Raw genomic sequence first — 20,978 nt, forward strand, 5'->3', positions numbered from 1 at the left:
GCCAGGGTCACACGCGGCCCCCGACACGGGGAACACTCAGCCCCATATCGACGTCCCCACTAATGACGGCCGCGTGTGACCGGGGGCAGGAGCAGCGGCGCGGGGCCATCGACCCACATCGAGCGGAGGGGCGGAGGGGGCAGGGGGACATCGATGGGTAATTAATGGGAACGAGGCCACGTGTGGGGCCGGGGCGCTCTCTGACCGCGTCCCCCCGCCGGCTGCGGCTGAGCGCGGTTATAAACGGCGACCGACGGCACCGGGGACAGAACCGCCACCGAGACCCCCGAGCCGGGCAGGTAAGGACAGCGCTGGGGGTCCGCCACGGGACGCTGACCCCCCACGGGACGCTGACCCACCCGTCCACGCCGTGCCACGGGACGCTGACCCCCCTGCCCCACTGCCGTTCGCCTCCTTCTCATCCCCCAGACCCCAAAGATCCCGGAGGGATGGAGCCCACGGAGCAGCCGCCCCACAGCAGAACATAGGGCCCAGGAGCCCACGGAGCAGCCGCCCCACAGCAGAACATAGGGCCCAGGAGCCCACGCCGGAGGCCGAGTGGGGGCACAGCGGGCACGGCCCCACGCTCGTCCCATTCCTCTCCCTTCTTTCTCCCGCAGGGAGGGAGCGGAAGCCCCGTCCCGTCCCGCCCTGATTCTGTCTGATATGTTTGATATTAGGTTGTTTTGTTGGAAACCGACTCAATATCAAACATATTCTTACAGCGCCAGGGGCCGCCCAGCGTGGGCTCAGCGCCCGCCACCTGTCCCCTGAGCACGCAGCAGTGGGCACGGGGCCCTGCTCACCCCCCCTTTCCCCCCCCCCCCGGTCCCTCCTGCCCCACATCTGTGCCAAGGAGCTCCTGGAATCCCTCCTTGTGCCGGGATAATGCGGTCCTGGGTGCCAGCAGCATCCCCTGCCCCACGGCTGGGCACTGTGAGGGGGGGGGAGGTGGGGTGGGGGGGTCCTGGGGGTTCAGCTGCTCCCGGTCCCCCCCCCCCCCACCCCAAGGGCTGAACGATGTGGGCCGGGGGCTGCTGCTAAGCTCCTGCTCTTAAAATAGCGTTGGGCTCAGTGCGCCCTTTGCCACGCTGCCCCCCCCCCCACGCGCGGGAAATATCACCCAGGGGTGTGGGGGTTGGGGTCACTGGGGGGTGCTGGGGTGCGTGTGAGCCACGGCTGCTGAGCTGGGGCTGCCGGGGGGGGGGGGGGGAACGGCCACATCACCCCCCCTGCCTGGGCATACATGGAGCTGCCGGGGTGGGACGCGGGTGTCCCTGTGCCACCAATATGGGTGTCCCCTTGCGGGGGGGGGGGGGGGCAGCCAGGACAATGCGGGACCCCCCCCCCGCCGACCTGCCACTGCTTTTTATAACCGCCCCAGCTGTCCCACAGGAGCCCAAATAAGGCTGCGGCGCCCGGACCCCCCCATGCCAGACAATGGGTCCCGAGCAGAGACTTTTTGGGAGCACCGCGGTGGGGGGGGGGGGGGGGGGGGGAGGGCCATGAAAGGCAAAGCCCCCGCGCCCACGGAGCGGAGAGCACCCATAAACCGGGGCGGCAGCGGTGCCCCCGAGCGCGTCCTCCGGCCCCCCCACCCCACGCAGCCCCCGCAGCCATGGAGGCCATCAAGAAGAAGATGCAGATGCTGAAGTTGGACAAGGAGAACGCCCTGGACCGGGCGGAGCAGGCCGAGGCCGAGCAGAAGCAGGCGGAGGAGCGGAGCAAACAGGTCGGGGCGCAACGGGAACGGGGGGGGGGTCCACGGGAAAGGACAGCGGGGGGACCCCGTCCCGTGGGGTGGTTTGGGGTTGAGTTGGGGGGCGGTTTGGGGCTGAGATATGGGGCGGTTTGGGGCTGAGCTGTGGTTTGGGGCTGAGATATAGGGTGGTTTGGGGCTGAGATATGGGGTGATTTGGGGCTGAGATATGGGGCGGTTTGGGGCTGAGATATGGGGTGGTTTGGGGCTGAGATATAGGGTGGTTTGGGGCTGAGATATGGGGTGATTTGGGGCTGAGATATGGGGCGGTTTGAGGCTGAGCTGTGGTTTGGGGCTGAGATATGGGGCGGTTTGGAGCTGAGCTTTGGGGCAGTTTGGGGCTGAGATATGGGGCAGTTTGGGGCTGAGCTATGGGGCGGTTTGGGGCTGAGCCGTGGGGCAGCGACTCCTTCCCATCGCTGCTGGCCGGTTGGAAAGGAGTGATGGTGGCGTGGGGTGGCGGAGGGGGGGCTGTGGGGGAAAAGAGTGACCCCCCAATCCGTAGGGGGGCGGCTGTGGGGTGCGGGCTGTGGGGTGCGGGCTGTGGGGTGACGGGTGCCGTGCTCGCAGCTGGAGGACGAGCTGGCCGCCATGCAGAAGAAGTTGAAGGGGACGGAGGATGAGCTGGACAAGTACTCGGAGGCGCTGAAGGACGCCCAGGAGAAGCTGGAGCTGGCCGAGAAGAAGGCGGCGGATGTGCGCGCGGGGTCGGGAGGCGGGTCTGGGCTCCCCAAAATGGGGGCAGAGGAACCGGGGGGGCTGGGGGGGGTCCCGTGGGTGGTCCCGTGGGGTCGGCGCCGCGTCACGGCCGCGGGGGAGGAGCGGCGCCGAAGGGACGGAGGGAACCGGCGCAGCGCTGCTATTGTCGGCCGCTGCGGGGTTTGGGCACCGCACCCACGCGGCGCTGTTGGTCACCCGTGGGGACGCGGCGGCCCCGAGGACCGTCGGCTCAGCCCAACGTCTAGCTGCGGCTCTCCACGCTGCCGTCGCTCTCCGTGGGGCGGTGACATCGGAGCAGCCGCGCTCAGCTCCGCGTGGGGTCATCCACGTGGGGTCTCTGCGCCGCGGGGAGGGGACCGAGGGCACCGCTGCCCCCATCGCCACGTGGAACCCCACGGACGGAGCTCTCGGGGTCGGGGCACGCGGCGTGGGGGTGCGGGTGGGGGGGGGGCGTTGCGGGTGAGCTGAGGTCACGTGAGCCGAGGTGAGCTGCGGCTCCGGAGCCGAAGTGGGAAATGCGTGGCGGGGGGGGGGGGGGGAGGGGCGGGCGCTGAGCTCAGCCCCCGGGAATGCACCGCCGCCGCCGTGCCCGTATAAGGCCCACGGGCCGCGGAGACCTCGAGTGGCCGCGCGTGGGGCACACAGCCCGGCGTCCCCGCTCACCTGCGGGCCGCGCCGCGTCGCCCCACGGTTTATCCCACCCGCACCGTGCTCCCACCGCCACGCGTGACACGGGCCCGGTGCGTCCGGGCTGCCCACGGTTCGCTCTCCACGCGGGAGGGGCGCGGCGCATCCGCCCGAGCGTGGAGGCGGGAGGGGGGGGGGGGGGGGCGGAAGTGACGTCACATCCCGTGCGGCGCGGCCGGGGCGGCGGGTTCCGGTATTTCAGGGCGGGGCGGGCGCGGCGCGGAGCGGAGGGACCATGGCGGGGGCCACGACGATCGAGGCGGTGAAGCGTAAGATCCAGGTGCTGCAGCAGCAGGCGGACGACGCCGAGGAGCGGGCGGACCGCCTGCAGCGGGAGGTGGAGGCCGAGCGCCGCAACGGGAGCAGGTGGGGGCTGGGCCGGGGTGGGGGGAGGGCCGGGGTGGGGGGTCCCGGGTTGCTCGGTGTGGGGGTGGGGTGCGGCCGGCCGTTGTTAGCGGGGTTCGGGTTTTTTTGGGGGGGGGGGGGGCGGTGCCGCGCGTTCCGCTTTGGGGCGCCGAGGGGGTCCGGTGTGGGGTCCGGTGTGGGGTCCGGTGTGCCCCACCCCCCGTCCTCAGGTCCCGGGGGGGGTCCGGGCTGAGCCCCCGCTCCGCGGTGCCGCCCTCCATCGGGAGCCCGGAGGGGGGGTTTGGGGGGGGGGGGGCACGGCCACGTTGTGCGGGGCGGTGCGGGACCCGGAATGCGCGGTGCGGGTTTCGGCGGAGGCTCCGCCGCTCCGGGAGGGGGCGCGGGGCTGCGCCCGGTGGGACGGGGGGGTCGGGTCGGGAGGGGGCGCGGGGCTGCGCCCGGTGGGACCGGGGGGGGGGGGGGTTGGGGGGGAACGGCCGCCGCGGAGCCCCCGCCCCGCTCGTGGGGAGCTCCGGTTGTGCGTGGGGGGGGGTGGGGGGGGCACGGCGTCCCGCGGAGGTTCCGCTCGTGCGGCGCCGCCGCTGCGGTTCGGTCCGAGCTGCGGTTTTCCCGGTGCGGTTGTGTCCTTCGGGAGCGGTGCGGCGGTGGGGGGGGGGCCGAGCCCGGGAGCCCCTCCCCGCCCTCCGTTGGCTCTTTATTCGCGGCCACATAAGGAATTTTCCGGCTCTCCGGTGTTGTCATGGCGACGCGCGTGTTTGCTGGGGCTCCGTGTGCCGCAGCTCAACCTCCGCTCCTGGGGGGGGATAACGGCGTTCAGCAGTACCGGGGGGGGAACTTGGGGGTCCCGGGGGGCGGCAGGTTGGCTGTGAGCAGCGTGGCCGAGAGGGCCAGTGGGATCCTGGGTGCAGTGCCCTGGAAGTGACCCCGAAATGATGCCAGAATCCCTCCGAGTGGCTCAGAAATCCCCAGAATGGCCCCGAAATCCTTTATTCCAATTCCGTGGGCCCCATAGGGCAGCAGTGCCCCCCAAAATCCCACAGCATGGCCCCAAAATCCTTTATTCCAATTCCCTGTGGCAGTAGTGTCCCCAAAGTCCACCAAAAGTGATCCCAGAATCCCACAAAGGGACCCCAGAATCCTTTATTACAGTTCCATGGGCCCCATAGGGCAGCAGTGCCCCCTAAATCCCACAGAATGACCCTAAAATCCTTTATTTCAATTCTGTGGGCCCCATAGGGCAGCAGTGCCCCCAAAAATGACCCCAAATCGCCCTAAAATGACCTCAGAACCCTTTGTTCCAATTCCATGGGCCCATATGGCAGTGGTGTCCCCCAAAATCCCACAGAAGGACCCTAAAATCCCTTATTCCAATTCCATGGGCCCCATAGGGCAGCAGTGCCCCCAAAGTGACCCCAAAATGACCTGAAAATCCTTTATTACAATTCCCTGTGCCTCATATGGCAGTAGTACCCCAAAAAGTGACCCCAAAATCCCCCCAGATTACTCCAACATGACCCCCAAATCCCACAGAATGACCCCCAAATCCTTTATTTCGATTCCATGGGCCCCATATGGCAGCAGTGCCCCTAAAAGGACCCCAAAATGACCCCAAGTTCCTTTATTACAATTCCTCACGCCTCCTATGGCAGCAGTGCTCCCCGGAAAGGCCATGAAGTCCCACAGAAGGACCCCAAAATGACCCCAAAATGTTTTATCCCAATTCTGTGGGCCCCATATGGCAGCAATGGCCCCCAAAGTGACCCCAAAATGACCCCAAAATGTTTTCTTCCAATTCCGTGGGCCCCATATCGCAGCAGTGGCCCCCAAAGTGACCCCAAAATGACCACCTGGGGGTGCCCTGCAGTCCCGGAGTGGGGCAGAGCCCCTTCTCCCATCGGGACAGGGGCTGCACTGCCCACAGGTGGGGGGCTGTGGGGTGGAGTGCCTCCATCCACCGGGGGGGGGAGGAGGAGGAGGAGGGGGGGGGGGCTCACCAGTAAGAGGTGCCCACGCCGGGAGCTCCTTCCCAGTTCTGCTCTGTGGTGGTTTTGTTCCTCTCTGAGTGCACCACTTCCTCCTCGGTCGGGGCATTGTTGGCATCGATGGCGAGGAGCGGTGCGGGGGGGCTGGGGGGGCTCTCGGGGGGGGGGGGGGGCTCTGGGGTGGGCTGGGGCGGGGGGGGGTTGAGGAGCGGGCTGTGAGCTGTGGCCGCCGTGTGGTCCTTGCTGGGCCTCCTGCTCTGGTGTAGCACGTCCTCGCCGCTGGGATGTACCGTCCGTGCCGGGCGCTGCTCCCAAATGGCTGTGGCTCCATTTTGGGGGGGCTGCTCGGGTTGGGGGGGGGGCTGCTGGGTGCTTCTGGGGCGGCCTGTGGGGCTGCCGTCCCCGGAGCAGCCACAGAACTGTGGGGTTGGAAGGGACCTCCGGAGATGGCTGTGTCCCGTGGGCTCCGTGGGGCGGATGCTCCGTGGGTGATGGGGTGGTGGTGCAGGTCTGGTTTTGGGGGGGGGGGGGTTCTGAGCTCTGCTGCTTCACTGAAACCTCCATCACTGCTGTGATCATGCCTGGGGGGGCTCCCGTGGGGCTTGGGGGGCTCCCTGCAGCATGCTGACTGCTGGCATGTGGGGCTGAGGGGGGGGCTCCCAGCTGGAGATTGGGGGGCTCGCAGCTGCACGCAGACTGCTGCATGTGGGGCTGAGGGGGGGGCTCCCAGCTGGAGATTGGGGGGCTCCCAGTTGCACGCAGACTGCTGGCACGTGGAGCTTGGGGGGGCTCCCAGCTGGAGCTTGGGGGGCTCGCTGCATATGCTGACCATTGGCACATGGGGCTGGGGGGGGGGGGCCTCCCAGCCAGAGCTTGGGGGGCTCGCAGCTGCACGCGGACTGCTGGCATGTGGGGCTGGGGGGGGGGGGGCTCCCAGCCAGAGCTTGGGGGGCTCCCAGTTGCATGCTGACTGCTGGCACGTGGGGCTGGGGGGGGGGCTCCCAGCTGGAGACTGGGGGGCTCCCAGTTGCATGCTGACTGCTGGCACGTGGAGCTGGGGGGGCTCGCTGGGGGGGCTCCCAGCAGCGTATGTGGGGCTCCCAGCTGGAGATTTGGGGGTCTCCCGGCTGCGCACTGACTGCTGGCATGGGGGGCTGAGGAGTGGGGCCGGGTGTGGGGCCGGGTGAGGACTCTGCTGTGGGAGCTGTGGTTCGTGGGCCCCCAGAAGTGGGTGGGCACTGCTCTGAGCCCCCCGAGCTGCGCGCCTCCCTCGGGTTCCCATTGAGTGGGTCCGTTCTGTGCGGTGCTCGCGTCCGGACCCCGGGAGTGGGCAGGGAGCAGTGGGGCGGGCGGAGCAGTGGGGCAGGCGGGCAGCAGGATGGCAGCAGCTGGAGGAGAGGCAGCGGTGTAAGTCATCCCCTTGGCTCTCCTGGCTTAAGCTGTCACATCACCTCGAGGCTGAGAAAGCCGTGTTTGTGAGCGGGGCCGTGCCAGTGCTGCGGGGGGGGGGCTCAGCGCCCGGGCGCGGTGTAAGGGTGTAAGGGAGCAGAGTGCGGCCCGGGCTGAGCTGCTGTCCCCGCAGGCCGAGGCAGAGGTGGCGTCCCTGAACCGCCGCATCCAGCTGGTGGAGGAGGAGCTGGACCGGGCCCAGGAGCGCCTGGCCACCGCGCTGCAGAAGCTGGAGGAGGCGGAGAAGGCGGCGGACGAAAGCGAGAGGTGAGCGGGTTGGGGGGGGGGGTCTGATTCTGCTCCTGGAGGTGGGAAGGGGGTGTAAATACGTGCTTCTAGGTGCTGCTGGAGGAGGGCTGCCGGCCTTCAGGGTGCATCCCAGAGCCTGGGGGGGGATGGTGGGGGGGGTCCCCGCCGGTCTGGAGCTGGGAACGCGCGCTGGGGGGGAGCGGTCCCTGCGGTGCTTCCAGTTGGCGCTGCGAGCCGACCCCGCTCACTTCGGCCGTCACGGTCTGGGCCTCGAGGCGCTCGGCCGTCCCGCACGGAGCCCATGGGGCAGTGGGGTTTCTTCTTTTCCTGCCCTCAGGGGAGCAGTGGCTCTGTAGGGTCGGGGGGGGGGGTTGGGAGGGGGTTGTGGGGGGGGGATGTTACGCTGCCCATCTGTGGGGCTTTGTTTTAACCACGGCCCTCTGCGGTGCTGCTCGCTTTCTTTTCGGGGGGGCAGAGGCATGAAGGTGATTGAAAACAGAGCTCTGAAGGACGAGGAGAAGATGGAGCTGCAGGAGATCCAGCTGAAGGAAGCCAAGCACATCGCGGAGGAGGCGGACCGGAAGTACGAGGAGGTGAGAGCCCGGGGGGCGATGCTCTGGGGGGGGGGGGGCTGATGCGGAGTGGGAACCACGGTTCCTCTCGCTGCTCTCGGGACCACGATGTGGGGGGGCCCGGCTCTGAGCTGCACCCCCAGCCCAGCCCTGGCAGCGGCTCCTGCGGGCGTTCCCTCCGGGGCCTTTCCAGCCTCCCCGTGGGGCGTGGGTTGCCCTTCGTTGCTGTGAGCTCTGCTGCTCTCCCGCAGGTTGCTCGGAAGCTGGTGATCATCGAAGGAGATCTGGAGCGCACCGAGGAGAGAGCTGAGCTGGCGGAGTCGTGAGTAACCTGCCCGCGTGTGTCCGGCACGTCTCCCCCCGCGCATGGCAACTAACACGGATGGCGTTTCCAACCTGCTTACACAAGGCCTGGAGTACAGGGGGGGCTCAGATCCCCACCGGAGCAGCTTGGGAGTAACCGCCCGCTCCGCACAGGATGAGATCCCACTGAGAACGTGGAGTGCTGTGCACGGCAGGCTCAGCACGCCGTGCCTGGCAGCCGGGGGGGGGGCTCAGCCCCTCTGCCCCCCCAGAGCAGCACGAGCAGCTCTCGCTCCGCTCGGTGTCCACCAGCGCTGCTGCTTGCTCCCCCACACGCCGCTATGGGGCACCGAGCGCGCCGTGCCGCCCCTGGGTCACAGAATCGATCGTAGGGGGTGGAAGGGACCTCGGGAGATCGCTGGGTCCGACCCTGCTGCCAAAGCAGCTCCCTGTGCCCCGGGGTCCCCTGTGCCAGGGACGGCCGCGGCCTCGTGCCCAGGCCCCGGAGCTGCAGGGCGGTCACTCTGCGGCCTCGTTCGTTACTTCCACCATCACCACGGCTGTTTGTGCTGCTGAGGATCCGGCCGAGCTTCTGCTCGGAGCCCAGGTGCTGCTCGGGCTCCTTCTGTGCGTCTCCAGGGCCGTTGTGTAGTGCAGGCCTTGTCTAACCAGGGCAGCATGCGTGCGGCGGCCGCGCCGCGCTTCGTCCCGGCCGTGCATGTCGTGACCGTGACCTCTCTGTGTTTCTCCCCCGCCCCTTTCGGCTCTGCCGTGTTGTGTTCTCGCTGCTCCTTTTGACCCTTTGCCCCACCTGGCTTGTGCCATCATGTGACCGTCACTAACAGTCGTGTCCGGGAGCTGCGGGAGCACATCAGAGTGACGGAGCAGAACTTGAAGTGTCTGTCTGTTGCCGAGGAAAAGGTACTAACCGTTCCCTTCTCGAGCCGTTAAACCACAGCTCTGTGGTCCTCTCTCAGCTTCTCCGCGCCCTTCTCTGTCCTCCGCCCGAGCGCTGCCTGCTGTCCCTGTCTGTCCAGCTCCTCTCCCTCTGGCGCAGCTTCTCCTCGAGGACGCTGGCTCCGGTGGAGACCCTCGCCCGCTCAGTGCCCCGTGGGGGGGTGTCTGAAGCGCGGCCTCGGAGGTGCGGCGGGAGCTTGCTTTCAGAGCGAGGTCCCGGCCGAGCGCGGCGCCGTCCCCTGCACACCATTCATTTCTCCTCTCTCCCGTCTTTCCCTCCCGCTTCTTTTCCTTTTTGTTGTTTTGGTTTGGTTCCCCCCCCTTTACGAAACCCCACAGTAAATGTTCGAGCTGGAGGAGGAGCTGAAGAATGTCACCAACAACCTCAAGTCTCTTGAGGCTCAGGCCGAGAAGGTAGGGCTGCTTTCCAGGGGGCCGCCAACGTTCGCTTTGGTAAAGGGCGCGTGAGAGCCGAGCGCCCGCGGGGACGGACGGAGCAGAGCCGAGCTGGCTTTGCCGGGATGGAGGTCGGCTCAGGACCCGTGCTGGAAGCTCTGAGCTCAGGAGGGACATCCGTCCCCCTGCGCCGGGGAGGACTGAGCAGCTGAGGGTGCTGCTGCCGGGATGAGGGTTGTGCTGTGTGCAGTGCGCATGGTGTGGTTTGCTGTCCGACCCCTGTGGGCTCAGGGAGAGAGTGGGCACGGGGGGAGAGAGGGAGGGAGAGTGGGCTCAGGGGGAGAGAGAGGGAGGGAGAGAGAGTGGGCTCAGGGGGCGAGAGAGAGGGAGAGAGAGTGGGCTCGGGGGGGGGGTGAGAGAGAGAGGGAGTGGGCTCGGGGGGTGAGAGAGAGGAGAGAGAGTGGCTCGGGGGGGGTGAGAGAGAGGGAGAGAGTGGGCTCGGGGGAGGGGGGTGAGAGAGAGAGTGGGCTCGGGGGGGGTGAGAGAGAGAGTGGGCTCGGGGGGCGAGAGAGAGAGGGAGAGGGGGCGAGGGAGAGGGAGAGAGAGTGGGCTTGGGGGGGCGAGAGAGAGGGAGAGTGGGCTCGGGGGGCAAGAGAGAGAGGGAGAGAGAGTGGGCTCGGGGGGAGAGAGAGAGAGGGAGAGAGTGGGCTCGGGGGGCGAGAGAGAGAGAGGGAGAGTGGGCTCGGTGATTGGAAGTGTGTGGGCATGCGGTGTGGGGCTGAAGTGTCCCTTTGCAGCCGTGGACTCCGGAGTTATGGGGTGAGCGGCGCTGCCGGGGACTGCCGGATGCTGATCGCTCCTTTTTACCCCGCAGTACTCCCAAAAAGAGGATAAATACGAAGAAGAGATCAAGATCCTGACTGATAAACTCAAAGAGGTGAGCGGGGGCGGCCGCGGGGGGGTCGGTCCCTGTCCAAAAGCCGCTGTGCTGAGTCCGGGCTGTCTGCAGGCGGAGACCCGTGCCGAGTTCGCCGAGCGCTCCGTAGCCAAACTGGAGAAGACCATCGATGATCTGGAAGGTACGTGGGGGGGGGGGGAGCCCAGGATCGTGGTGTGGACTGAGTGGGGGGCTCGGAGCCGGGCTGTGGTGTGCCCTGGCAGGCCTGGAGCTTCCCAGCACCCTGCCCTGCGCGGCAGGACGGAGGTGTGAGCGCTGGTGGTGGAGCGTAACTGCATCCCCGTGCTCCCATCTGAGGAGTGGCATTGGGGAGAGGAGTGGGGGGGTGGGGAAAAAACCCCCACCTGAGCTCAGAGGGATCGGTTTCCATGACTGTGCTTCAGTGTGGAACGCTCTGCGCGCGGCCTGTCTGCAGACAGCCTTAATGGGATGGAAAGGAGAGTAAGGATCCGACCCGGGAGGACCGGGGGTGCCCAGCGCTGCTGCAGGATCAAGCTGCCCCGGGTCCTCCTCCTGTCCCGGCGACGCTGGGCTGCTTTCCTCCGGGTTTCACGCTACTCCAGGGCCATTCCTGTGCGCTCTCACCTCTCCCAGCCGTGGTAGGAGAGAGCTGCAGCGGCCTCCTCCGACCCGAGGCGGATCCTTCCCCGTGATGGAGCTGCTGCAGCGTGGGCACGGCGAGTGCCAGGTCTCGGAGTTTGGGAGGCCGCATCCTCCAGCCTGGATCCCACTCGTGGGTCTCTGTAGGAATAGCAGAGCTGTGATCTGAGCCGCCCCACGGGGGCTGCAGGAACTCCCCATCCCCGCGCGCTGCCCCCCAGAGATGCCGAGCGAGCGTTGGCTCCGCTGTTGCTGCTGAGGTTGAGCTAGTGTAGGACACCTGACCCGGGCCCTGGGAAGCAGTTATCAGCGTTCCCAGCTGTAGGAGGACCCTGCCAGCTCTGAGCTGCTTTCCAGGTGGCCGTGGCCCCACGGAAGGTGGCCGTGGCCCCACGGAAGGTGGCCGTGGCTCCGTTATGTGATGCGGAGCGCGGGAGCGGCCCTGGAGCTCGGCCCAGTCCCGTGGGAATTCCCTCTCTTGCTCCCCGCTGTTACTTAACCGACTTCTCCCAAACAGGTTTTGTATTGAAACCCAAGGCGAGAGCAGCACGCGTTGAGCTGTGCCCTCCTTGGGTGGGGCAATCTCCTCCTTGGGTGGAGCTGCCCCCTCCCCCACCCCCCCCGTGTTTTTTTGTGGGTGGGGTCTGAGTGAACCCCCCCCCATCTGATTGGGTTCACTTCTGCCCCCGAACCCCACAGCGCTTTTCCTGCCCCAGGCCGCTGGAAGAAGTCCGGTGCCTCTCCCTCATGGTTTCCCTTTTGTTCTCCTCCTAAACCCAGATGAGCTCTATGCCAGAAACTGAAGTACAAAGCAATTAGTGAGGAACTGGACCACGCCCTGAATGACATGACTTCCATGTAAATATGAGCTGGCTGCCGTCTGCCTCTCGCTTCAGCAGGCCCCGCGCCGCTTTGCTTGGTGTGCCGTGGTTTTCGGAGCTGGATCGGTGGCACTGAGCGGTCGAGGTTACTTCTGCAGATCTGCGGCCGCGGGAGGTGGCCGTGCAGCACGCTGCCTTCTCGCTGCAGCGCCTGCGAGCTGCGTGCGTAACGCTGCGCTGCCCTCCCGTGTCTCGGGGGGGGGGGGGGGTCCCGTGTCTCGGGGAGGGGTCCCGTGTCTCGGGGGGTCCCTCCCGGAGGAGCTTTGTGCTCCGCTGTGGCCGTGAACGATCTGTGGAAGTAGCTGAGCTCATTTCTGCCCCTCTGCTCCTCGGCTTCGCCTTCGGGTCGGGGTTGAGCTGCGCTCTCAGCCGCTCCCCACTGAGCGAGGAGGAGTCCCCGCGCTGCCCTTCCTCCCCAAACTCCTCCCCCTCTCTCTCCTGTTCCACGCAGATGAGCCTCGCCTTTCCAACCCCCCCTTGGATTTGCCTCTCTGCTTGGCGGCTTTGTTCTGCGCTGCACCCCGCGCTCTCCGCCCCGCTCCTCTTGGCGGTCCCCGCGCTCAGGGCAGCCCCGGGGAGGAGCGCTGCGGACACGCTGAGCTTCGCCAGCTCCCGGTTGTGCCACGCTCCCTCCCAAACAAAGCTCCCCTGTTGGCCGCGCCGTGCCAGACACGGCCGGGAGCGCCTCTTCTGTGCGGCCATAGGGCGCCTTTATGTTCCTCTTGCCTCTGCCTCGAGCATGACATCACCTTTCCCGAGGGAAAACATCTCTTGTATGAACGGAATGAAGAGCCGGTGCTTTTCGGAGGGGTCTGTGGTGCCCACTTGGCTGCTGCTGCTGGGCCGCTGCACCTCCACGCGGTCGTGGCCTCGTGGGTCCCGTGGGGGGCACTGGTTTGTTTGTTTCCCTCCGGGAGCGGTTTCGGATCCCGGAGGTGAAGTGCAGCTCTGGGCACGGTGCCCCGGGGGGGCAGAGGCCGGAGCTGCTCCCTCACCCGCCTGCTCTGCAGCGCTCCCTGCCCTCGGCCGAGGTGTGAAAGCTGATAATAAAGAGCACGTTCCTCTGGCTGACGTCCCGCGGGGGGGGACCGCCCGGGGGCCGTGTGGGGCTGGGGGGGCGTGGGCACGGCGTGGGCACGATGCACGTCGCTGCTGGTGTGAGGTTGGAGCGGATCTGGGTGCTCCGTGGGCACTGAGAGCGGTTTCTCCCGTGTTTTTTTTTTCCTTTCTGGGTGGGCTCCTCTGCCCCAGGGCCCGAAGAGCCCTTCAGGAGTCGAGCTTTGGTGACATGGGACATCTCCCGTGGTTCCCTGATCCTCAGGTTTGTGCTCACGCGGCTCCACGCGAAGCACTCCCAGTGGGTGTGGGTGCACGCCAGAGCTGCCCGACCCCGCTCCGTGTCAGGGCCGGGAAAGGGGGCAAGAAATGGGGCAGGAGCTTGGCCGGCTCTGCTGGGCCATTGCCCCCCAGTCCAGAAGTGGGGATCCCGGCGGTGCCGGCCCTGCGGCTCAGGTCGGGGTTTTGCGCGGGGACGGGGCCACCGTCGCTGCCCCCCCCCCCCCCCCCCCCCCCCCCGGGAGATGGCACGGTGCTCCCGCAGCTCACGGGGAGGTCCCGGCTCTGCTCATTTTGGGGGTGGGTGGGTGATGTGCCTGGGGGGTTTGGGGAGGTTCTGCTCGGACGGGACCGCAGGGTTTGTGCAGGCGGGTGGCCACGGGCTGGGGGTGCGGGTAAGCTGACCGCGAGGCACGGCTGCTCCCCACGGCCCCGAGGGAAGTGGGGTGGGTGGGGGGGGGGGTGGGGCCGGGCACTGCTGCTGCAGCCCCACGGCTGTGAGCGGCCGCTCTGCGTTCAGCTGCTGCCGAGGTCCTGGAAGGGTGGTGCTAACGGTGCTCATCGCTTCGGGTCCTGCTGCTCCCTCCCGTGGGTGGGCTTCGGGGCCCTGTCTGCGTGCAGCAGTGCTTGGAGGCCGGGAGCTGTCCTCTGTCCGTCTCTTGAGCGTGGTTTCCTCCTCTCCCGCTGTCCCGGGCTCAGCGGGGCGGGCAGGGACGCGTCCCGGGTGCTGGGAGCCCCGCAGGGCGGGCTGGCCTTGGTGCCCCCCGCAGCACGGCACGGCGGGGGCTGCCAGCTCCTCTGCTCGTGGCTCTGCCCACCGGGTGGCTTCGGGATGGGGCAGGGGCCGGGCGAGGAGGAGCCCTTCCCCTGTGTGGGGCCGTCGGGGCGGATCTGTGGGGCGGGGGGGGATGTGCTGTGACTGCTCAGCCCCGAGTCGGTGTCCTCACGGGGCCAGGCCTTGCTCGGGGGTGATCGTGGTCTGAAAGACGTGAGGGCACTGAGCCCTCCAACAGAGCCGCTGTGGGTCCATAGGGGCACTGAGCCCTCCAACAGAGCCGCTGTGGGTCCATAGGGGCACTGAGCCCTCTGTCAGAGCCGCTGTGGGTCCAGAGGGGCACTGAGCCCTCCAACAGAGCCGCTGTGGGTCCATAGGGGCACCGAGCCCTCCAACAGAGCCGCTGTGGGTCCAGAGGGGCACCGAGCCCTCCAACAGAGCCGCTGTGGGTCCATAGGGGCACCGAGCCCTCCAACAGAGCCGCTGTGGGTCCATAGGGGCACTGAGCCCTCCATCAGAGCCGCTGTGGGTCCATAGGGGCACCGAGCCCTCCGTCAGAGCCGCTGTGGGTCCATAGGGGCACTGAGCCCTCCAACAGAGCCGCTGTGGGTCCATAGGGGCACTGAGCCCTATCCGCAGCGTGGGCCCGGGATGGCTGCGCACACCGACGGAGGGCTGCTGTGAAGTGGGGGCTTCGTTCCCGTGAGCTGAGCTGTAGGATTCAGTTTTCATTCCCCTGTATCTGAGCTGTAGGATTTCAAGCAGTGGGACTTCATTCCCCTCGATCTGAGCTGTAGGATTCAGCTTTTCTTTCCCTCTATCCGACTGTAGGATTTCAAGCAGTAGGACTTCATTCCCCTCTATCTGACTGTAGGATTCAGTTTTCATTCCCCTTTATCTGAGCTGTAGGATTCAGCTTTCATTCCCCTTTATCTGAGCTGTAGGATTTCATGCAGTGGGACTTCATTCTCGTTAGCTGAGCTGTAGGATTCAGCTTTCTTTCCCCTTTATCTGACTGTAGGATTCAGCTTTTCATTCCCCTTTATCTGAGCTGTAGGATTCAGCTTTCATTCCCCTCGATCTGAGCTGTAGGATTTCATGCAGTGGGACTTCATTCCCCTGTATCTGAGCTGTAGGATTCAGCTTTCATTCCCCTTTATCTGACTGTAGGATTCAGCTTTTCATTCCCCTCTATCGACTGTAGGATTTCATGCAGTGGGGACTTCATTCCCCTTTAGCTGAGCTGTAGGATTCAGCTTTCTTTCCCCTTTATCTGACTGTAGGATTTCAAGCAGTGGGACTTCATTCCCCTTTAGCTGAGCTGTAGGATTCAGCTTTCTTTCCCCTGTATCTGAGCTGTAGGATTTCAAGCAGTGGGACTTCATTCCCCTGTATCTGAGCTGTAGGATTCAGTTTTCATTCCCCTGTATCTGAGCTGTAGGATTTCATGCAGTGGGACTTCATTCCCCTGTATCTGAGCTGTAGGATTCAGCTTTCATTCCCCTGTATGTGAGCTGTAGGATTCAGCTTTCATTCCCCTGTATGTGAGCTGTAGGATTGTTTTCATTGAGCGACCTCGAGCTCTGCGCGGCACCGCACACCCGGAGCTTTCCTGCGTGGCTGAGCCCCGACCCGGGGGGGCTTCGTGGGCCCCGTCCCAGTGCAGCCGTGGGGTCCCAGGATGGGTTGGGAGAGCCCGGGGGTGTCGAAGCCGTGTCCCGAGTGCCTGCGGGAGCGGTGCCGCCGCGGTCGGGGCTGTAGATGCTGATGCTGCGTGTGCCGTGCGTGGTCTGTGACCTCGGGGTGGCTGCAGCCCCTCCCCGGACCCCAGGGAGCTGAAACCACCCGATCCTAAAGACCCTCTCCCCAGACCCCCAGGGAGCTGAAACCACCCGATCCTAAAGACCCCCTCCCCGGACCCCCAGGGAGCTGAAACCACCCGATCCTAAAGACCCCCTCCCCGGACCCCCAGGGAGCTGAAACCACCCGATCCTAAAGACCCTCTCCCCAGACCCCCGGGGAGCTGGAGACCGATCCTAAAGACCCTCTCCCCACAGCGTGTCTGCCCGGTGCCCCGACGCGTGGATTTCTGCAGTGGTATGGGTGGGCTCACCTATGGGGTGAAGCCCACCTAAGGGTGCTAGGATCTGAGCCCTCCCCCCGGCTTAAGGAGCACGTGAGGTCCGTGTGAAGCTGCCCGCAGCCCCGGGCAGAGCTGCAGCACCCTGCCCTGCCCTCACCGCCTGCTGTCCCCACTCCTTTGGTTGTCTGCTCCCCGCTGCTGGGTAGCAAGGTCCTGGCGGCCAGCTTGGCATCTCTGTCCTGTGCTGGGGGGGGGGGGGGGAGGGGATGGAGGGTGGGGGTGGGGGTGGGGCTGATGGCTTGAGTGTGTTTAATCCTCACGGCGCTGGCAGTGTGGAAGGCCCCGGGGCAGAGCTGCACACGCACACGCACACACACGCACACGCACACGCACACACGCACACAGAGGATGCTTCATAATCCCATCGGGGCAGAGGGAAACTGCAGAGCTGCTCAGCACCTCCACGCGGGCACCCACGGCTCGAGAGAGCAGGGATCGGGCTCAGAGGGGTTACAGTGGGGTTATAATGGGGTCAGAGGGGTTGTAATGGGTCTTAGGGGTTACAGTGGGGTTATAATGGGGTCTTAGGGGCTATAATGGGTTATAATGGGGTCAGAGGGGTTATAATGGGGTCTTAGGGGTTATAATGGGTTATAATGGGGTCAGAGGGGCTATAATGGGGTTATAATGGGGTCAGAGGGGTTATAATGGGGTTACAATGGGGTCGGAGGGGTTATAATGGGTTATAATGGGGTCTTAGGGGCTATAATGGGGTCTTAGGGGCTATAATGGGGTTATAATGGGGTCAGAGGGGCTATAATGGGGTCTTAGGGGTTACAATGGGGTTATAATGGGCTCAGAGGGGCTATAATGGGGTTATAATGGGGTCTTAGGGGCTACAGTGGGGTCAGAGGGGTTATAATGGGGTTGTAATGAGGTCTTAGGGGTTACAATGGGGTTATAATGGGGTCAGAGGGGTTATAATGGGGTCTTAGGGGTTACAATGGGGTTATAATGGGGTCAGAGGGGTTATAATGGGGTCTTAGGGGTTACAATGGGGTTATAATGGGTCAGAGGGGTTATAATGGGGTCTTAGGGTTACAATGGGGTTATAATGGGGTCTTAGGGGCTCTAATGGGGTTACAGTGGGGTCTTAGGGGCTCTAATGAGGTTACAATGGGGTATTAGGGGCTCTAATGAGGTTACAATGGGGTCTTAGGGGCTCTAATGGGGTTAGAGGGCCGAGCTTTCCTCTGGCGAAGCCCCGAAGCCGATCTGTGACTGTGCCTCTCCTCTTCCCCGCCAGATAAACTCAAGTCCACCAAAGAGGAGCACCTCTGCACGCAACGGATGCTGGACCAGACCCTGCTAGACCTGAACGAGATGTAACGGGGCCCACTGCTGCCCCCCCCCCCCCCCCCCGGCCCCCCCCGGCCCCCGCTGCCCTCCCACCCCATCTCCTTTCCATTGCCAACAGAGCTCAGGGTCGGAGGTCACCAGGTTGGGCAGAGCTTCACGCAGCGTCATTAAGGGAAATAAACAATGCAATAACGTCGTGGGGGGGGGATTGGGGGGGGGGGGGGGGATTGCGGGGGGGGGGGAGCGTTTGAGATGTACACATTTTGTAATTACCTTTTTTTGGTTTCGGTTTGGGGTTTTTTTCCTTTGGGTTTTTTGTTTTGGAGCAACCCTTGTACACATTCCAAATGAGGCACAACGCTTTGGGCTTTAAGTTTGGTATTAAACACACTGCTGTGCTCTGGGGGGGGGGGGGGGGATAGGAGAGGATGGGGATTGGGGGGGGGGGGGGGGGGGGGCACGCTTTGCTCCGAGAGCTCATTGCCCGATGAGCAGTTCCATTTCTCAGCTTTAAGGTAACTCTGTGGAGAAGCGATCCGAGCAAAAGCAGTTTGGTTTCGTTTCGTCGCTTCGTTTTCTCCCCCCCCATCTCCCCTCCCCCTATTTCCGAGCAGCCCCCCCCCAATTCACTCCGTGGCTGTTCCGCTTTCCCCCCCTCCCCTCCCCCCGGTCTCCGAGCAGCTCCCCCTATCCGCTGGGTGGCTGTTCCCCTTTCCTCCCTCTCCTCCCCCCGTTTTGCCAGCAGCGCCCCCTAGCGGCTTGGTGGCTGTTCCTTCCTCCCCCCCCCGTTCTTAGAGCAGCTCCCCCAGTTCACTCAATGGCTGTTCCCCTTTCCTCTCTCCCCCTCCCCCCGTTCTTAGAGCAGCTCCCCCAATTCACTCAATGGCTGTTCCCCTTTCCTCCCTCTCCCCCCCCGTTCTCAGAGCAGCTCCCCAATTCACTCAATGGCTGTTCCCCTTTCCTCCCTCTCCCCCCCCTTCTCCGAGCAGCTCCCTCTGTCCGCTCAGTGGCTGTTCCGTCCTCCCCCCCCCCGTTCTCTGAGCAGCTCCCCCAATCCACTTGATGGCTGTTCCCCTTTCCTCTCTCCCCTCCCCCCCGTTCTCTGAGCAGCTCCCCCTATTTGCTCGGTGGCTGTTCCCCTCACCCCCCCCCCCCCCGCGTGTTTCCCGTGGGATCCACGCAGCGTGGCTCTCAGTGCCTGGGGACAGCTGTGCCTTACGCTCAGCGCTTTGCTCCCCATCCCTGGGCTGGGCCGATCAGCTCCGGTCCAACCGTGGTTGTCCCCGGGGCCAAGGTTTCCCCTCCCACCCGGGGGAGGCATTGCCAGCGCTGTGTGCGTTGGTTTACGGGGCCAAAGTGGAGGAGGAAAAAAAAAAAAAAGAAAAAGAACCACGTCAAGTGTTTTGATACTAAATTGAGAACTTGTCTTACTGTCTTTTTGAAATAAAAAGCGATCTCTCCACAGCGTCGCGCGTCTCTCCGTTCACCGCATGAGGGGGGAGGGGCGGGGCGCCGTGAGGGCGGGGCAGCGCGCATGCGCGACCGGCGCATGGCTGAGGCGATTGCGCGAACCACGTGGTCTGATGCGCATGCGCAGAGAGGCCGTCGGAAAAGGCGGGAACGGCGCCCTGCGGTCGGCGCCATTTTGCCTCGCTGCTCGGACGCGGCCGACGAGGCGCTCCTTTCTTTCTTCATCGTCTTTAAACGAAACGCGCCCGAAGTGCTGCTGTCCTTCAGCCGGGACAGGCGGGTCCCCCTCCTGCTGAAGGCCGAGGTGGGGAGGGGGGCTACTCCTGGTATGGGGGGGCGGTGTGTGGGGACAGAGGGGATCGGGGTGGGGGAGGGGCGGTGTAGAAAGATGTGGGCTACAGAAAATGGCATCCCCAGCGCTCAGTGATCCAGTGTAGAACGGAGCCCACATGGAGTGCGGCTTCTAAACCAAGTTAGGGATTGTTCTGCGGATCGAAAAGCTCCTCAGGTGTTGGAAGTTTTAATAACAGATCACAGAATCAGAGGGGTTGGAAGGGACCTCCAGAGATCATCGAGTCCGTCCCCCCTGCCTAAGCAGCTCCCTACACCAGCTCACACAGGTCTCCAAAACGGCCCCAGAATCCCACGAAATGACCCCCAAACCCCAAGAAATGACCCCAAAATCCTTTATTCCAATTCCGTGTGCTCCACATGGCAGCTATGCCCCCCAAAAGTCCCCAAAACCACCCCAAATGACCCCAAATCCCTTATTCCAATCCCACGTGCCCCATAGGCAGCAATAACCCCCAAAATGACCCCCCAACCCACAGCACTGCAGTCCAAAAGGACCCCCCAAACCCCATGAAATGACCCCAAAATCTCATGAAATGACCCTCAAACCCCAAGAAATGACCCCCAAATCCTTTATTCCAATTCCATGTGCCACAAATGGCAGCAATGGCCCCCAAAGTGACCCCAAAACCCCAAGAAATGACCCCAAAATGACCCCAAAATCCCATGAAATGACCCTCAAACCCCAAGAAATGACCCAAAATCCTTTATTCCAATTCCATGTGCCACAAATAGCAGCAATGGCCCCCAAAATGACCCCAAAACCCCATGAAATGACCCAAAATCTCATGAAATGACCCTCAAACCCCAAGAAATGACCCCAAAATCCTTTATTCCAATTCCGTGTGCTCCACATGGCAGCAATGCCCCCAGACCACCCAAATTGACCCCAAAATCCACCCAAAATGACCCCAAAATCCCTTATTCCAATCCCACATGCCCCATATGGCAGCTATGCCCCCAAAACGACCCCAAAGTGACCCCAGACCCACAGCACTGCAGTCTGTGTCCGTTCCCCCCCGTCCCGTCCCCACGCACTGCTGAAAAGAGTCTGGCCTCGCCACTGTGCCCCCCACCCCTCCGATATTTCTCCCCCTGGATCAGGTCCCCTCTCCCCAGGGCAGAGCAGAGGGGGAGCATCCCCTCCTCGACCTGCCGGCCACGCAGGAGGCTGGGCTCATTTTGGGATGGATTTTGTGGGAGTTCGGGGTCATTTGGGGGGCTATTGCTGCCGTATGAGGCACACAGAATTGAAATAAAGGATTTTAGGGTCGTTTTAGGGTTATTTGGGGGGCCGTTGCTGCCATATGGGACCCATGGAATTGGAATAAAGGATTTTTGGGTCATTTTTGGTGGATTTTGGGGGGCACTACCACCATGTGAGGCACATGGAATTGCAATTAAGGACTTTAGGGTCATTTTAGGGTCCATTGCTGCCATATGGGGTCCATGGAATTGGGATAAAGGATATTGGGGTCCTTCTGTGGGATTTGGGGGGCACTGCTGCCAGATGAGGCACGTGGAATTGTAATAAAGGATTTTAGGGTCATTTTAGGGTCAGTTTTGGGGCCACTGCAGCCATATGAGACCCATGGAATGGGAATAAAGGATTTTGGGGCCATTCTGTGGGATCTTGGGGTCACTTTCTGGGGTTTTGGGGGGCACTGGTGCCATATGAGGGATGTGGAATTGCAATAAAGGATTTCGAGGTCATTTTGGAGTAACT

At 64.1% G+C, this 20,978-nt stretch overlaps 1 protein-coding gene across 4 annotated transcripts; it reads left to right on the top strand.

The window, feature by feature from the left end:
* Positions 1 to 1,579: 1,579 nt before the first annotated feature.
* TPM3 (tropomyosin 3) lies at positions 1,580 to 17,505 on the top strand. 4 transcript variants are annotated; one of them, XR_010621910.1, is made up of 10 exons: positions 1,581 to 1,732; positions 2,330 to 2,455; positions 7,097 to 7,230; positions 7,688 to 7,805; positions 8,036 to 8,106; positions 8,933 to 9,008; positions 10,315 to 10,377; positions 10,450 to 10,519; positions 11,779 to 11,856; positions 17,379 to 17,469. XR_010621910.1 is itself a non-coding variant. In XM_065731188.1 (9 exons), the coding sequence occupies exons 1-9, from the start codon at positions 1,619 to 1,621 to the stop codon at positions 17,459 to 17,461; spliced, it is 855 nt and encodes a 284-aa protein (XP_065587260.1). In that variant the 5' UTR covers positions 1,580 to 1,618; the 3' UTR covers positions 17,462 to 17,505. The 4 variants fall into 4 exon arrangements, 2 of the variants coding, with proteins under 2 accessions (XP_065587260.1, XP_065587261.1); XR_010621911.1 differs by lacking the exon at positions 17,379 to 17,469 and adding an exon at positions 13,131 to 13,200; XM_065731188.1 differs by lacking the exon at positions 11,779 to 11,856 and having other exon boundaries at positions 1,580 to 1,732; positions 17,379 to 17,505.
* The last annotated feature ends 3,473 nt before the right edge of the window (positions 17,506 to 20,978 follow it).

The sequence above is a fragment of the Cyrtonyx montezumae genome, unplaced genomic scaffold (genome assembly GCF_038088225.1).
Source record: "Cyrtonyx montezumae isolate F1298 unplaced genomic scaffold, pur_monq_1.0 scaffold_133, whole genome shotgun sequence".
In the NCBI taxonomy this organism is placed as follows: domain Eukaryota; kingdom Metazoa; phylum Chordata; class Aves; order Galliformes; family Odontophoridae; genus Cyrtonyx; species Cyrtonyx montezumae.

Bases quoted from the DNA above. Each gene is read 5' to 3' on its own strand.
- TPM3 (XM_065731188.1), top strand. From the start codon at position 1,619: ATGGAGGCCATCAAGAAGAAGATGCAGATGCTGAAGTTGGACAAGGAG. The intron at 7,231-7,687 runs GTGAGCGGGTTG...TCGGGGGGGCAG, and splicing joins GCGGCGGACGAAAGCGAGAG to AGGCATGAAGGTGATTGAAA. The intron at 7,806-8,035 runs GTGAGAGCCCGG...GCTCTCCCGCAG, and splicing joins CGGACCGGAAGTACGAGGAG to GTTGCTCGGAAGCTGGTGAT.